The sequence below is a fragment of the Meriones unguiculatus genome, chromosome 17 (assembly GCF_030254825.1).
Source record: "Meriones unguiculatus strain TT.TT164.6M chromosome 17, Bangor_MerUng_6.1, whole genome shotgun sequence".
Lineage (NCBI taxonomy): Eukaryota > Metazoa > Chordata > Mammalia > Rodentia > Muridae > Meriones > Meriones unguiculatus.
In genome coordinates this window covers 3,866,617-3,882,649 of record NC_083364.1, presented here as the reverse complement: position 1 = coordinate 3,882,649, position 16,033 = coordinate 3,866,617, and the positions used below count along the sequence as shown (strand labels likewise).

Sequence of the window (16,033 nt, the reverse complement as noted above, 5' to 3'; positions counted from 1 at the left end):
AAAAAAAGGTTAAATTACAATATACTCTTGGATAGGAAGTTTATATGGATCAAATCAGGAGTACATAGAACTTCCTCTCATACTCTACTTGTTAGAGTCCTGCCATTTGAGCACAGCAAACTGCAAGGAATCCTGGGCAATGGAACCATTGGTTTGGAAGTTCTTGCACTGTCTATTACCCTCCAGAATCAGGGATAGGAGAGAGGCTTGAAGGGACTAACAGGTTTGCTACACTGATACGCAAATGATTGTAAAACTCTTTTTTCTAGTTGTTATTTGAACTGTTGAAGTGACTTTTCCCTTAAACAAAGAGAAAAAGCAATAATTATTGTGTCCTTTTATGGATAAATTTTGGTTATATTGATTGTGTGCATATTGCTTTTTCTTAGAACACATACCCATTTTATTATAATGTGTTATAGGTTGAATGTTTGACTGTACAACACAAACCACACTGGATGATGACTTAAATTAAAATATAATAACCATAAGGGTGGGTCCCAATAGCATAGTAGGACACTGGGAATAATTAAGTGAACATTTCAGCAAATACATTACAGCAAAAATGTATTTTACTATTTCTAGCACCAGAACAAAGAACTGGTAAATGGTTGGTAATATGTCAATGATCATCGCATTTTACATATACATACTGAAATGTCATGACATACCACAGGACCATGCATTAACTAAAATAATAATGCAATGGCTTGTTCTTGTAGTCAGTTATGTGGAAAGCTATAGGAAGGGTCTGAGTCAGAGGCCAGTACTGGCAACATAGGAAAACCTCAGCTCAAAATAAAGAAATAAATGTACAGAATACTGGTGGACCCATTCAGAAAGAATTACTCTGCCGGGCTCAGCATTCACAAATAGTTCATTATTAATATTGTGAGTAGTTTCTGTATAGACAGACAAGCGTTTCCTTCTTACTGTCTCTGCTCTTCTGTCACAAGCTGATGTAAAAAAAAGAAATATCAGTAGTGGTACCTTGCACGTTGATTTTCTAGCTTACTGTACATATGCATGTGCCACACACATGTATAACCATACACACACAACATAAACATCCATCACTTAAAGCACACATAACACACAAATGCACAGATGTGTGAACACATTCATGCACTACATACTTAGAACACACACACACACATACATGTGCCACACACATTCATAGAGCATGAATGATCCAAAGACATACACAACCCATTGCATACATACAAAACATACAAATGCACAGGTGTGTGCACATGCATGCATATACCACCAACACAAGCTCAAATTTGTTTTATGCCTTTCTAGATTGTCCAGACCAATGATTTCACTGTGGTTACTCACAGCAATATAGGCAAAGGTTAGTTATCAGATAATAGATGACTCAAGGCAGTTGCATTACCAAGAAGTTCACTCCAGCAGAAGTGGTGACTCAAGTGACAGAGCTCTTATTGTATTTGTAGCACTAATAAACAGTTAATATTGTTTTCTAAGAGCTCATTATCATTTTATCCAAACACATATCCAGCAACAAAGATTTTCTGAACATAGTTTTTGCTTTATATCTAAGACACATTTATCTGAGAGAGAAAATAAGGCCAAGGTAAAAGGAATCAATGAATGGCTGTTTTTAAGTGTCTAGCATAAACAATTGCAGGTAGATTCCACTGAAGACCTCCAGAAGGCAACACAGAGCATGTGTCTTAGAGCTCTGTTTAAAGTTCGAGGGCAACAGAGTATGGCTCTACAAAACCTTGTGCACTACCAATTTGAGGCATGCTATGATATTATTTACCTCTTAGCATTTTCTGATTTGGTCTAGAGATTCACGCAGAAAGTAAATTTCAATGACCAGAAGGGGCTCATTCAAAGTGTTTTGTCTCCATTCAAATATTACAGAATCTGTGATCCCACAACATTAGGTGAAGAGTATGTACTGAGACTTGAATCAGGCACAGCTTGTATCTGCTCCACACTCTCTTTTCTCCCTCCTAGGTGCTGTGCTCCATCATTGCAGCAATGTTGCACTACCTCTACTTGGCTTCCTTCATGTGGATGTTTCTGGAAGGGCTACACCTCTTTCTCACTGTGAGCAATCTCAAAGTGGCCAACTACAGCAGCTCAGGAAGATTCAAGAAGAAGTTTATGTATCCTGTAGGCTACGGGATCCCTGTCTTTATTGTTGCTGTGTCTGCAATAGCAGGGCACAGGAATTATGGAACACACACCCAGTAAGCATAATGTGTGTGTCAGGAGAAAAAGTGTGAATGCAACTTTAAAATCAAAAATTTCACTGGACAACTGTTGTAGTAACTAATTTAAAGGTGTTTGTCTATATTATAATTATTATTTGCCTTAAGATTATCATGGCAGTATTACTTAACCTGCTACTCCAAAGATACAGAGACTTGTTAGATTCATAACTGCTTTGTTTACCTTGAGCTGGTCAAATATTTCACTTACACTGTCTCAATAACCTCACCACCCATCTCCATCTCCTAGCCTCCATGCAATGCCTTAATCATCCTCATCTAGTCTACCTTTCATCTATAATCCCATGATAGTTGCTTGTATTCCTCATATGATTGGAGCCCTTTCTCCCAGCCCACGGTTGTTTCTTTTTTTTCCTCCACACTAACCCATCCTAACGTCCTCCTTTCTCCTTTCTTCCCATCTGTCTGTTCTGTGATTCTACTCCAAAGCCCAGGCACCCTAGCTGTGCCTAACCCACTCTGCCCTGCCCAGGTATAGGCTGTTTAATCAACCAGTCAGGTATGTCTTAGGAGGTTTACATAAACAAGGATTGGTGTATCCATTGGGCAGTAACCAGATTTTCAGGGTCAGTAATTAGTATTAGACCAACCTCCTATAGACAACTAATCTTTTATTTTTTGTTTTGTTCTTCAAACCAGCCTGTCTGCATATTTCTGCCTTTTGTGAATCCCAAGAGTGTTGGTTCTCAGTGACTTGTTTTGTTCTTGGTGTCTGAGGTAATATTTATTCTAGCTATAAGATGCAAAGTTGTCCATTCATAGATGCCATTTGCTGCCCTTAATTATATTTTTTGGCAAAATAGACACCACTTTATTTACTGATTCTTGTGTTGTTTGTGTTTTTGTTTGTTGTTTGAGATACAATCTCATGCATCCCAGGTTGTAGTAAGGAAACACTTCAGTTTCCCAGCCTCCTGGCCCTCCATCCTGGATACTAAAAATAATAGGCCTTCAGACCCACAATCATTTGTGTACTGGTGAGGGTAGAAGCCAGGTCTTTCTCCATGCAAGATGAAAACCCTCATAGCTGGTCCATATCTTCTGGCCCATATTACCCAATTATTAAAACCACAGTCTAACAGAAACCCTTAATAACTTTGTTTATTATTATTATTATTATTATTACATTGAGAATTTTGGTAAAATGAGAATGCCTTTCACAGATAAGTCTACGATATTTAAAAAGAAAACCCTTGAACACAACTTTAGAAAAATAAAAAAAAAATTATTAAGGTTATTCCACTGTATCACACTAAAATCTCATAGACTATTCTCTCTAGGAACCTCAAAGAGAAGGTAGATGTTAAAAATAATTCCCTGAAACAGCCTAGGAACCTACCACAGAGGGCCTCTGAAAGCCTCTCCCCTTCAGACTATCAAAGCAGATGCTGAGCCTGATGGGCAACTGTTGGGCAGAGTGAATGAAATTTTAGGTAAGAACTGGGAAATAGTAAGAGCTGGAGAGGACAGGGTCTCCACAAGGAGAGCAACAGAACAAGAAAATGTGAACACAGGGAACTTCCCAGAGACTCATACTCCAACCAAGGACTATTCATGGAGATAACCCAGAACCCTTGCACAGATGTAGCCCAGGGCAGTTCAGAGTCCAATTGGGTTACATAGTAATGTGAAGAGGGACTGCCTCTGACATAATCTGATTGGCCTGCTCTTTGATCACCTCCCCCTGGGGGGGAGCAGCCTTACCAGGCCATAGTAGAGGACAATGCAACCACTTTTGATGTGAACTGATAGACTAAGATCAGAAAGGAGAGGAGAACCTCCCCTATCAGTGGACTTGGGGAGTGGCATGCAAGCAGAGGGAGGAGGGAGGATGGGATTGGGAGGGGAGGAGGGAGGGGCTTATGGGGGGATGCAGAATGAATAAAGTGTAATTGGTGAAAAATTAAAAAAAAAGAAAAAATAATTCCCTGAATAACAATAAAAATGTGAAGTAAAATATCATCTACCAAAGGCTGATTTCCTGCATGAGTGGTTTTCAGTATAACTCCATGTGGATAGAAATTATTTCATTGACAGACATATGGAGATGATTGTACTTCATTCATTTTCCATAGGTGAGAGCTCAAAAGAGAACAAGCCAAAACACCCAAGGCCATATTATGAAGAATTAAGCATCGCTATCTTATTAAGAAATTTTCCAAATCTCTTCTTTTGACAGTTAGTTGAAGACGTTAACATTTTGGTAGTGTTGAGTTTTGTCTTATCTATGATAAAATGTCATGCATATTAACAGTCTTGAATTCAGAAATATGCCCAGTGTTCAGCTTGAACACTGCACTCATCCAGAATAGTGTTGGAGAATGAATCATAGACAAGATAGGGAGCATGCAAACTGTTGTAATCAAGGAACAAATACTAAATAGCTTCGTTTGCAGGCCACATAGTCTCTGTGCCAATCACTTTATATCATACTCCTACGGTGATAATAGTCACTGATGATATGTAAAGGAATGATTGATGCTGAGTCCCAGCAAAACCTTATAGACAGAATATAAGCACTTGACAGGTACATTTGCTACATGGTTGTAGTTTTCAATCCAAGAAGACAATGTACAAGTGGATATTTTCTGTATCCTACACATTGGCTGTGGCACATTAGAATTATCAGATTCATAGTGATATGCCAATTCCTAATTTAGAGTAAGTTCTACTGGATTTATTGACATTTTCTGTGACAAAGAAATGTAACACTCTTCAATAAATAGGGTATTTGTACATGAAATATATTTAAATTTGGTTGCTTGGTTTTGTTAACAATTGATGTGAGTGCCTCATTATAGCTACCTGTGTCATTATAACAACTACATCTATTGAATCTTGACTTTGGCTCCCAAATGTGCATGTGTATCACACCATTTAAAATGCATCACCTACAGTTTGTACATGAGAAAATTCATGCATGACCAATGCAAAAAGTTTATTACAAATGGAGAAGTGTCCATATTTACAGATAGAGTCAATATTCCTAAGATATACATTTTACCAAAAAATTGTTCTAAATATGTGAAACATTCAAAAAATCCAAGGAAGTTATGCTGTGGATTTTAGAAAAATTATTAATAGTTTATTTGGAGAAGGAATAAAACCCAGAATTAACTCAAAACTTTGAAGAAATGACAGCTACTGCGTTTCAAATGTCTCATTGCTTCTACAATCATTTAATCTTTCCCAAGCTTTGATCACTTCCTACTTTAGACTTAGGAAAGCTGATCCTCACTGCACCCAACAAGAAATTATCTGAAATTCAGCTTGGAAATATTTGTTCTGCACAGTGGTAAATCATATTCCAGGTGCCTGTGTTCAATCCTCTTCCACCTATAGAAAGAGAGACAGATAATTATTATCATTTGTCCACAGCTGCTGGCTCAGCCTTCATAATGGATTCATCTGGAGCTTCTTGGGGCCAGTGGCAGCCATTATCTTGGTAGGTGACTGTTACTTGTGGGTGTGCATAAACTCAGCTGGCTAAGAATAGAATGTGCATTTTATATGTTCATGTAGAACTGAAATAAAGATCTGGAGTCAGAGCTCAGTCCGAAGGCTCTTGTTGCTGAATATATTGTCATATTAAACTGACCCTCATATGGTCATCTCTTATTGCATGATTTTTTTTATTTATTTTTGAGAATTTTACGTAAGTATACAAGGAACTATGGTCCTATTTATTCTCTCCAACTCTCTTCTCAAATTTACATCCTTTTCTGTCTTGAACATAATCAACTGACTCAAACAAGTACAGCCCATATGTGTATGGATGTTGGGGGACAACCATGAAAGCAAGGGCAGCCTACCAGTGGCTACATGCAAAAAGACATATTGAATCTTTTCCCTCTAGTGGACATTAAGACCAGTTATTCCTCCGTTGGGAAGAAACCTAAAGAGTCACTTCCATACCGGTGCTGGATTTTTGACTGGCTTGATTTTGTGTGAGTCTTGTGTGGATAATCACAATGGCTCTGATTTAATGAACATGATAAACATGATACACACAGAAGACACTATTACTCAAAACCTCTTCCCACCCATCAGCTCTTACCCTATTTATGGTTCCTCCCCTGCAATTTAAAAAATGTAACATAGCAGTTCATCATGGATTGTGTTAAAAGTTCTAGATTAATTAATTGCTTTTACTTTCAAAAACATTGAGTGAGCATTCTGTACAAGATGTGTTCTTATTTTCTAGAAAGTTCTTAATACCCCTTGCCTAGGTGAAGATGAATAGTGGCCTTCTTTCAAAATGTCCTATTTTGGGTAAAAATTGCAGGAAACTAATGGAGAAATGGGCAGCTGTAAATATATTGTGGACTGCCTACAACAATTCATAGAATGTCCCTGGAAATATTTTTATCCCTAATTTTATTTTTTATTTATTTAATTTTTACTTTTATTATTATTATTATTTTATTATTATTTATTCACTTGATATCCTGGCTGTGGCTCGCTCCTTCCTTCTTCTCCTCCTAATCCTACCTTTCTTCCTCTTCTCCCTTTATGTCCTTCTCTTAGTCTACTGTTAGGGAAGGACCTCCTCCACTTCTATCTAACCGTAGCCTGTCAGGTCTCATCGAGACTGGCTGCATTGTCTTCCTCTGTGGCCAGGCAAAGCTGTACCCCCCCCAGAGGGGGTTATCAGAGAGCCTGCCACTGAGATCAAATCAGAGACAGTCCCTGATCCCCTTACTAGGGATCCCACTTGGAGACTGAGTTTATGGGCTACATCTGAGCAGGAGTTTTAGGTCCTCTCCAGGCATGGTCCTTGGTTGGGGTATCAGTCTCTCCAGGGCTCTCAGGGTCCAAATGTTTTGTGGTACTGTTTGTCTCCTTTTGGAGCTCCTATCCCCTCCAGGTCTTTCTGTGTCCCCCTTCTTTCATAAAATTCCATGCATTCTTCCAAAAGTTTGGTCCCTGGAAATAAATGGAGCCTGAATTGTTTGAAGAATAGTTCTCAGATCAAATACAGGTTGTATTATATGAAAAATGGAACCTAAAGAAAAACTCCAATTCTCTTTTTATGTCATTATAACAGATAAACCTGGTGTTCTACTGTCAAATCATATGGATTTTGAGAAGAAAACTTTCTTCCCTCAATAAAGAAGTTTCTACTCTTCAGGACACAAAGTAAGAATGTACCGGAATCAGCTGTTCATTTGCTTATTGCTGTTTGATTTCTTCAGTCCATTATATATTTTAGAGTTTAGCTCTTTATAGGATGTAAAATTGGTGAAACTGCTTTCCCAGTCCGTAGACTGTAGTTTCATTCTATTGAAAGTGTCCTTTGTATACAGAAGGTTTTTCAGTTTTAAGGGGTCCCATTTATTTTTAATTTATTTATTATTTATTACAATTTATTCATTTTTTTTATCCTGGCTGTAGCTTCTCCTCTGTCTACTCCCAGTCCACACTCCCTCCCTTTTCTTTACCTATGCCCCTACCCTAGTCCACTGATAAGGGCGGTCCTCCTCCACTTCTGTCTGGCCCTAGTCTATTAGGTCTCACCACTGGCTGCATTGTCTTCCAATGTGGCCTGCAAAGGTGCACCCCACAGGGGTAGAAGATCAAAGAACCTGCCACTGAGTTCATGCCAGAGACAGTCCCTGACCCTTTACTAGAGAACAAACTTGGAGACTGAGCTGCCTATGGGCTACATCTGAGCAGGTCTAAGCCCCACCCCCATATGGTTCTTGGTTGGAGTATCAGCCTCTGCAGGGAACCCTGGGCCCAGAATATTTGGATATGTTGGTCTCTTCCTGGAGCTCCTGTCCCCTCCAGGTCTTTCTATCTCCCCTTTCTTCCATAAGTTACCCTGCACTCTACCCAGTGTTGGCTATGAGTGTCAGCATCTGCTTTGAAATCCTGATGGGTAGAGTCTTTCTTTCAAAGGTCCTCGGTGGTAAGCTCCAGTCCTGTTTAATGTCTTTGCCTGCTTTAAAAGGTCTATCCCATTTGTCCTTCTAAAGGAGAATTGAGCATCTTCCCTAGGGTAATCCTTCTTGTTTATCTTCTTTAGAAATACAGAATTTAGTATGTTTATCCTATATTATATGTCTAATATCCACTTATAAGTGAGTATATACCATGCTTGTCTTTTTGTCTTTCTGCTTTTGGCATACTTCACTCAGGATGATCTTTTCTAGATCCCACCATTTGCCTGAAAATGTCATGATTTCTTTGTTTTTAATTGCTGAGTAGTATTCCATTGTTTAAACATACCACAATTTCTGTATCCAATTCTCAGTTAAGGGACATCTAGGTTGTTTCCAGATCTTTATTATAAATAAAGCTGCTACAAACATGGTCGAGCAAATGTCCTTCTTTTATAGTTGAGCATCTTTCAGATATATGCCTAGGAGTGGTATAGCTGTATCTTAAAGTAGCACTATTCCTAATTTTCTGAGAAAGTACCAGATTGGTTTCCAAAGTGGTTGTATAAGTTTACATTCCCACCAGCAGTGGAGGAAGGTTCCCCTTTCTCCACAACCTCTCCAGCAGGTGTTGTCACTTGAGTTTTTTATCTTAGCCACTCTGATGGGTGTAAGGTGAAATCTCAGGGTTGTTTTGATTTTCATTTCCCTGATGACAAAGGACGTTGAGCATTTCTTTAAGTCTTTCTCTGCCATTTGATATTCCTCTATTGGGAATTCCCTGTTTAGCTCTGAACCCCAGTTTTTAATTGGATTACTTGATTTGTTGCTTTTTAAAAAATTTATTTTTATTAATTACACTTTATTCATTTTGTATCCCCCCATAATCCCCATCCATCCCCCTTCTTCACACATGCCCCTCCCCAAGTCCATTGATAGGGGAGGTCCTCTTCTCCTTCCTTCTGATCTTAGTCTATCAGATCACTTCAGGAGTGGCTGCATTGTCATTTTCTGTGGCTTGGTAAGGCTGCTCCCCCCTCAGGGGGAGGTGATCAAAGAGCAGGCCAATCAGATTATGTCAGAGGCAGTCCCTCTTCCCATTATTATGTAACCCACTTGGACACTGAACTGTCATGTGCTACATCTGTGCAGGGGTTCTAGGATATCTCAATGAATAGTCCTTGGTTGGAGTATCAGTCTCTGGGAAGTTCCCTGTATTCAAATTTTCTGGTTCTGTTGCTCTCCTTGTGGGGTTTCCGTCCTCTCCAGTTCTTACTATTTCCCACTTCTTACATAAGATTCCATGCACTCTGCCCAACAGTTGGCCATAAGTCTCAGCGCCTACTTTGATAGTCTGCAGGACAGAGGCTTTCGGAGGCCCTCTGTGGCAGGTTCCTATGTTGTTTCTGTTTTCTTCTTCTTCTGATGTCCATCCTCTTTGCCTTTCATGATGGGGATTGAGCATTTTAGTCAAGGTCCTCTCTTGATTAGTTTCTTTAGATGTACAGATTTTAGTAGGTTTATCCTATGTTATATGTCTATATGAGTGAGTATATACCGTGTCTGTCTTTCTGCTTCTGGGACAGCTCACTCAGGATGATCCTTTCCAAGTCCCACATTTACCTACAAATTTCATGACTTCCTTATTTTTTATTGCTGAGTAATACTCCATTGTGTAGATTTGTTGCTTTTTAACTTTTTTAGTTCTTTATATATTCTGGATATTAGCCCTCTGTCAGATACAGGGTTGGTGAAGGTCCTTTCCCATTCTGTAGGCTGTTGTTTTGTTCTGGTGACAGTGTCCTTTGCTTTATAGAAGCTTTTTAGTTACATGAGGTCCCATTTATTGATTCTTGATCTTAGAGTCTGTGTTGTTTGTGTTCTGTTCAGTAACTTGTCTCCTGTGTCAATACGTTCCAGGCTCTTCCCCACTTTTTCTTCTCATAGATTTAGTGTGTCTGGTTTTATGTTGAGGTCTTTGATCCACTTTGACTTTAGTTTTGTGCAGGGTGATAAATATGGATCTATTTGCATTTTTCTACATGTAGCCATCCAGGTAGACCAGCACCATTTGTTGAAGATATCATATTTTTTCCATTGTATGGTTTTGGGTTCTTTATCAACAATTGTTTTCATAGGTGTGTGGGTTAATTTGTGGGTTTTCTAAGGGGATACAAATCAGAAAGGAATAAGTCAAAGTATCACTATTCGCAGATGATATGATAGCATACATGGGTGATCCCAAAAATTCTACCAGAGAACTTCTTCAGCTGATAAACACCTTCAGAAAAGTGGCCGGCTACAAAATTAACTAAAAAAAAACCTGAAGCCCTTCTGTATATAAAAGACAAAAGTGCTGAGAAAGAAATTAGGAAAACAACCCCCTTCACAGTAGCCACAAATAACAAAGCACCTTGGTGTGACTCTAACTAAGCAAGTGAAAGACCTGTATGAAGAAAAAACTTCAAATCTCTGAAGAAAGAAATTGAAAAATCTCAAAAGATCTCCCATGTTTATGGATCAGTAGAATTAACATAGTGAAAATCACCATCTACCAAAAACAATTCACAGATTCAGTGCAATTCCCATCAAAATACCAACACAATTCTTTACAGAACTAGAAGTAACAATTCTCAATTTCATATGGAAAAATGAACAAGCAAACAAATAGAACAATCCTGTACAATAAAAGATCTTCTGGAGGGATCTCCATCCCTGATCTCAAGCTGCACTATAGAGCAACAGTAATAAAAACGGCATGGCACTGCCGTAGAAACAGTGGTAGATCAATGACATCCCATTTAGTAATTGTGGATCTTAGAAACTGTCCTGTGGTGTTCTCTTCAGGAATTTGTCTCCTAAGCCAACAAGTTCCCCTCTTTCTCTTCTAATATATCTGGTGTTATTTTCAGATCTTTGATTCACTTGGGTTTGAGGTTTTGAAGGGTGATAAATATGGATCTGTTTGCATTTTGCTACATGTAGACATCTATTTAGACCAGCACCATTTGTTGAAGATCCTGTCTATTTTCCATTGTATGGTTTTATATTCTTTATCAAAAATCAAGTGACCATTAAGTATGTGGGGTTTTTTTTCCCTGGGTTTTCAATTTGATTCCAGTTATCAATCAATTTAATTCTATGCCAGTATCATGCAGCTTGGATAACTATTGTTTATTAGTATAGCTTGAAGTCAGGGCTAGAGATACTTCCAGAAGTTCAAGTATCAAATAAGATTGTTTTAGCTATTCTGATATTTTTCCCATATGAAGCTTAGAATTGTTTTTTTTTTCAAGGTCTTTAAAGAACTTTGTATTTTGGTGGGAGTTGCATTGAATCTGTAGACTGCTTTTGGTAAAATGGCTATTTTTACTGTGTTAATACTACCATTCCATAGATATGGAACATCTTTCCATCTTCTGATATCTTCTTCAATTTCTTTCTTCAGAGACATGAAGTTCTTGTCATACAGGTCTTTCACTTGCTTGGTTACAGTTACCTCAGATACTTTATATTATTTGTGGTTATTGTGAAGGGTGTAGTTTCCCTTATTTCTGTCTCAACCTCTTTGTAGTTTCTGTGCAGGAGGGCTAATGATTTTTTAAATTAATCTTGTATTCAGCCACTTGCTAAAGCTGTTTATCAGCTGTAGGAATTCTCTGGTGGAATTTTTTTGGGTTGCTAATATATACTATCATATCATCTGCAAATAGTGATACTTTTATTTCTTCCTTCCAGATTTGTATGTTCTTGATCTGTTTTTGTTATCTTATTGCTTTAGCTAGAACTTCAAATAATATAATAAAGAGATGTGGAGAGAGTGAGCAACCTTGTCTTGTTCTTGATTTTGATGGAATTGCTTTGAGCTTCTTTCCATTTAATTTGATGTTGGCAATCTGTTTGCTGTGTATAGCCTTTATTATGCTTAGATATGGGCCTTTTATTCCTATTCCCTCCAAGACTTTCATCATGAAGGGGTCTTGCATTTTGTCAAAGGCTTTTTCTGCACCTAATGAGATGAATATGTGATTTTTTTTCTTTGAGTTTGTTTTTATGGTGGATTATGTTGATAGATTTTTGTATGTTGAACCATTCCTGCATCCCTGGGATGAAGACAACTTGATTATGGTGGATGTATTTGATGTGTGCTTGGATTCAGTTTGTGAGTATTTAATTGAGTATTTTTGCACTGATGTTCATGAATGAAGCTGGTATGAATTCTCTTTGTTGAGTCTTTGTGTGGTTTAGGTGTCAGATGACTCTGATATATAGAATAAATTTGGCAATGTTCCTTCAGTTTCTATTTTGTGGAATATTTTGAGGAGTATTGGTTTTGGTTCTTCTTTGTATATCTGGTGAATTCTAGGCTAAAACCACCTGGTCCTGGGCTTATTTTTTAGTTGGGAGATTTTTGATGACTGTTTCTATTTTCTTAGGGGTTATAGCACTGTTTAAACTTTTTATCTGATCCTGATTTAGTTTTGGAAGGTGAAACCTATCCAGAAAATCATTTATTTCCTTTAGATTTTCCAATTTTATAGAGTACAGGTTTTTCAAGTAAGACTTAACGATTTTTTGGATTTCCTCAGTGTTTTTATGACCCCTTTTCCTTTCTGATTTTGTTAATTTATATAATCTTCCTCTGCCTTTTAGTTTTGCTAAGGGTTTGTCTATCTTATTGATTTTCTCAAAGAAACAATTCTTAGTCTCATTGATTGTTTGTATTGTTCTCTTTGTTTCTAATTTACTGTTTTCAGCCCTAAGTTGATTATTTCCTGCTGTCTACTCCTCTTTGGTGTGTCTACTTCCTTTTGTTCTAGAGCTTTCAAGTGTGCTGCTAAGTTACTAGTAGGGGATCTCTCTAATTTCTTTATGAATGTGCTATGAAATTTCCTTTTACCACTGCTTTTTTTTTTTTCAATGCAGTTTATTCAGGAACCTTGAACAATCATCTGACCCTGGGGAAAGCCAGCCTACAGCTTAAATAGCCTCCGGGTAGCCAACCCCAGCGTGCCACGTGGGCAATGCAGATAGGTCCACATACACGGAAGCAAGCCAGATCCTCAGCCTTAGCCAAATATGGAGTTGTTTGTGACAGAGAGCACTCACCATCAGGAAGGTGGAAGGCAGAAACCAACTCCATCTTTAAGGCTCGGCATTACGCAGCTCTCTACAGTTCCCCCTTTTTGTTTTAGACGCATCAGGCAAGAGTAGAGGTCTGATCTCTGATATTAGAAATAAATTGGGACTTTGTACCGATGTTCATTTAGGTATCATCCACCCAAAGAGCATCAGACCCGTCTGATACCTTTTTCTCAGAGGTGGGACCTGGGGCATCAACCTGCATGCAATCAGACATGCTCTTCTCTGGGTCGAAAGTGGCTGACCCTGAGTGCAGTGCTTAGCCTCACATCCTGAGCATAACATTTTAGCTCCCATGCTTGGGGAGACTGTCCTGCTTCAATGGCTGTAAAGGCCTGAATGGTCATGGCTGCCTTACGCTGTTGTGAGACTCTAATCTTGCATATACACCACAGGCAAACCAAGGAGACCAACACCAGAAGGCCTGCTAACGCTCCCATGCCCACCCATTCCTTCAGATGATTCATGGCTGCAGCAATCCATGATGATAATCCTGTGGCTAGTCCTGCGTCCACTCTGGTAGAATTTACCATGACAATGGCCACTCTCAGCTGCTCCATCGTAGCATCAAATTCTCCAGTCCAGTTACCTAAAATATAGCTAGACAATTGTTTAGACAGATTTGCAGCACAGGAAAAATTCTTGTGTTGTATGCTAGTGACACAAAGTCCAGCATACTTTCATTGACAGCCAAGTTGAGCGATTTGCCATAGGGTATCAATTTGCTCCTGCACGAGGTCAATCCTCTGATTGAACACCATCAAGCCTCCTTTTAGTTGAGCATTAATTTCTTTTTGTACATCTAAGGCATGAGCTACATTGGCTAAAAGATTATTCAGGGTCTGAGCAGTCTGCACAGTATGACTCATGGCTAATGCCGCGGTGGTAGCTCCAACAGCCGCCAATGAGATGGCAGTAATTACCACTGCTTTTATTGTGTCCAATAAGTTTAGTTGTGTTGTACCTTCATTTTCATTGAATTATAGAAAGTCTTTAATTTCTTTCTTTATTTCTTCCCTGACACAGTTGAGTAGGGAAATGTTCAGTTTCCATGAATTTGTTGGCCTTCTGTTATTTTTGAGTTCCATCTTTAATCCATGGTCTGATAAGATACAGGAAATTATTTCAATCTTCTTTTTTTTTTCTTCCGGAAAATATTTTTTTTTTATTTTATTTTATTTTATCAGTTACATTTTATTAACTCTGTATCCCAGCCGTGTCCCGATCCCTCATTCCCTCCCAGTCCCTCCGTCCCTCCCTCCCTCATCTCCACCGTGCCCCTTTCCAAGTCCACTGATGGGGGGACCTCCTCCCCATTCATCTGATCCTGTTTTATCAGGTATCTTCAGGACTGGCTGCAAAGCCCTCCTCTGTGGCCTAACAGGACTGCTCCTCCCTTTGGGGGTGGGGAGACCAAAGAGCCAGTCATTGAGTTCCTGTTAGAAATAGTCCTTGTTCCCCTAACTTTGGGAAACCAATTGCTTACTGAGCTACCACAGGCTACATCTGAGTGGAGGTTCTAGGTTATATCCATACATGGTCCTTGGTTGAATGTCAGTCTCAGAAAAGACCCTGTGCCCAGATATATTTGGTCCTTGTGGAGCTCCTATCCTTTCCCCATCAGACTAACTCCCCTTCTTTCTTATGATTCCCTGTACTCTGCCAAAGGTTTGGTCATGAGTCTTTGCTTTGAAAACACTGCTAGTTAGAGTCTTTCAGATGTGCTCAGTAGACTCCTGTCATACGTTCAATGCACATCCCATCTGTCCTTCTAAACGAGGATTGATCATCTTACCCCATGCCCGCTCAATTGATTATCTTTTTTAGGTGTATAGATTTCATTATGTTTATCATATCTTATAGGTCTATATAAGTGAGTATATCCCGTGTTTGTCTTTCTCCTTCTGGGATATTTCACTCAGAATGATCTTTTCTAGATCCCACCATTTGCCTGCAAATTTCATGATTTCCTCCTTTTTGATTGCTGAATAGTATTCCATTGTATAAAAATACCACAATTTCTGTACCCATTCCACCGTTGATGGACATCTGGGTTGTTTCCAGGTTCTGGCTATTACAAATAGAGCTGCTATAAACATGGTTGAGCAAGTGTCCTTTTTGTGTACTTGAACAAACTTTGGGTATATACCTAGCAGTGGTATAGCTGGGTCTGGAAATCTATCTGGCGCTTTCTAAGACAAATAGGAATAGTGCTTCCTCCAGACCCAGCTATTTCAATCTTCTTATATAGGCTTGGATTTATTTGTGACCGAATATATGGTCAGTTTTAGAGAAGGTTCCATGAGGTGCAGAGAAGAATGTATTCTCTTGTGTTTGTGTGAAATGTCCTGTAAATTTGTTAGTTCTATTTGATTCATAGTTTCTTTATTTTCCCATTTAGATTCTGTCTTGATGATGGTCCATTGGAGAGAGTGAGGTGTTGAAGTCTGCCACTATTAATGTGTGGGGTTTGATGTGTGATTTAAGCTTTAGTAATGTTTCTTTTAGATTAAGATTGCCTTTGCATTTGGTTTGAAAGTCTATTAGATACTAGATTAGCTACTCCAGCTTGCTTTTGGGGTCTGTTTGCTTAACCAAACCTTTCCCCATTCCTTTACTGTGAGATAATATCTGCATTTATTGTTGAGGTGTGTTTCTTGAATGCAACAGAAAGATGGCTACTGTCTTCATATCCATTCCATTAACTTCTGTCTTTTTATTGAGGATTTGATGCCACTG

General features: G+C 38.7%; 1 protein-coding gene and 1 long non-coding RNA gene across 8 annotated transcripts in view; both read left to right on the top strand.

Annotated features, from left to right (window-relative positions):
• The window catches only part of LOC110564769 (adhesion G protein-coupled receptor E4-like), a 101,502-nt gene that overhangs the window by 66,160 nt on the left and 19,309 nt on the right, over nt 1-16,033 (top strand). For all 7 annotated transcript variants that reach the window (XM_060370926.1, XM_060370920.1, XM_060370921.1 and 4 more), the window contains 3 exons: nt 1,993-2,228; nt 5,649-5,715; nt 7,318-7,409. In XM_060370926.1, the coding sequence (XP_060226909.1) occupies nt 1,993-2,228; nt 5,649-5,715; nt 7,318-7,409 (395 nt within the window). The remainder of the gene's footprint in view (nt 1-1,992; nt 2,229-5,648; nt 5,716-7,317; nt 7,410-16,033) is intronic.
• LOC132648713 (uncharacterized) lies at nt 2,259-3,092 on the top strand. Its single transcript, XR_009587097.1, has 2 exons — nt 2,259-2,321; nt 2,910-3,092. It is a non-coding gene; the product is annotated as an uncharacterized LOC132648713 (long non-coding RNA).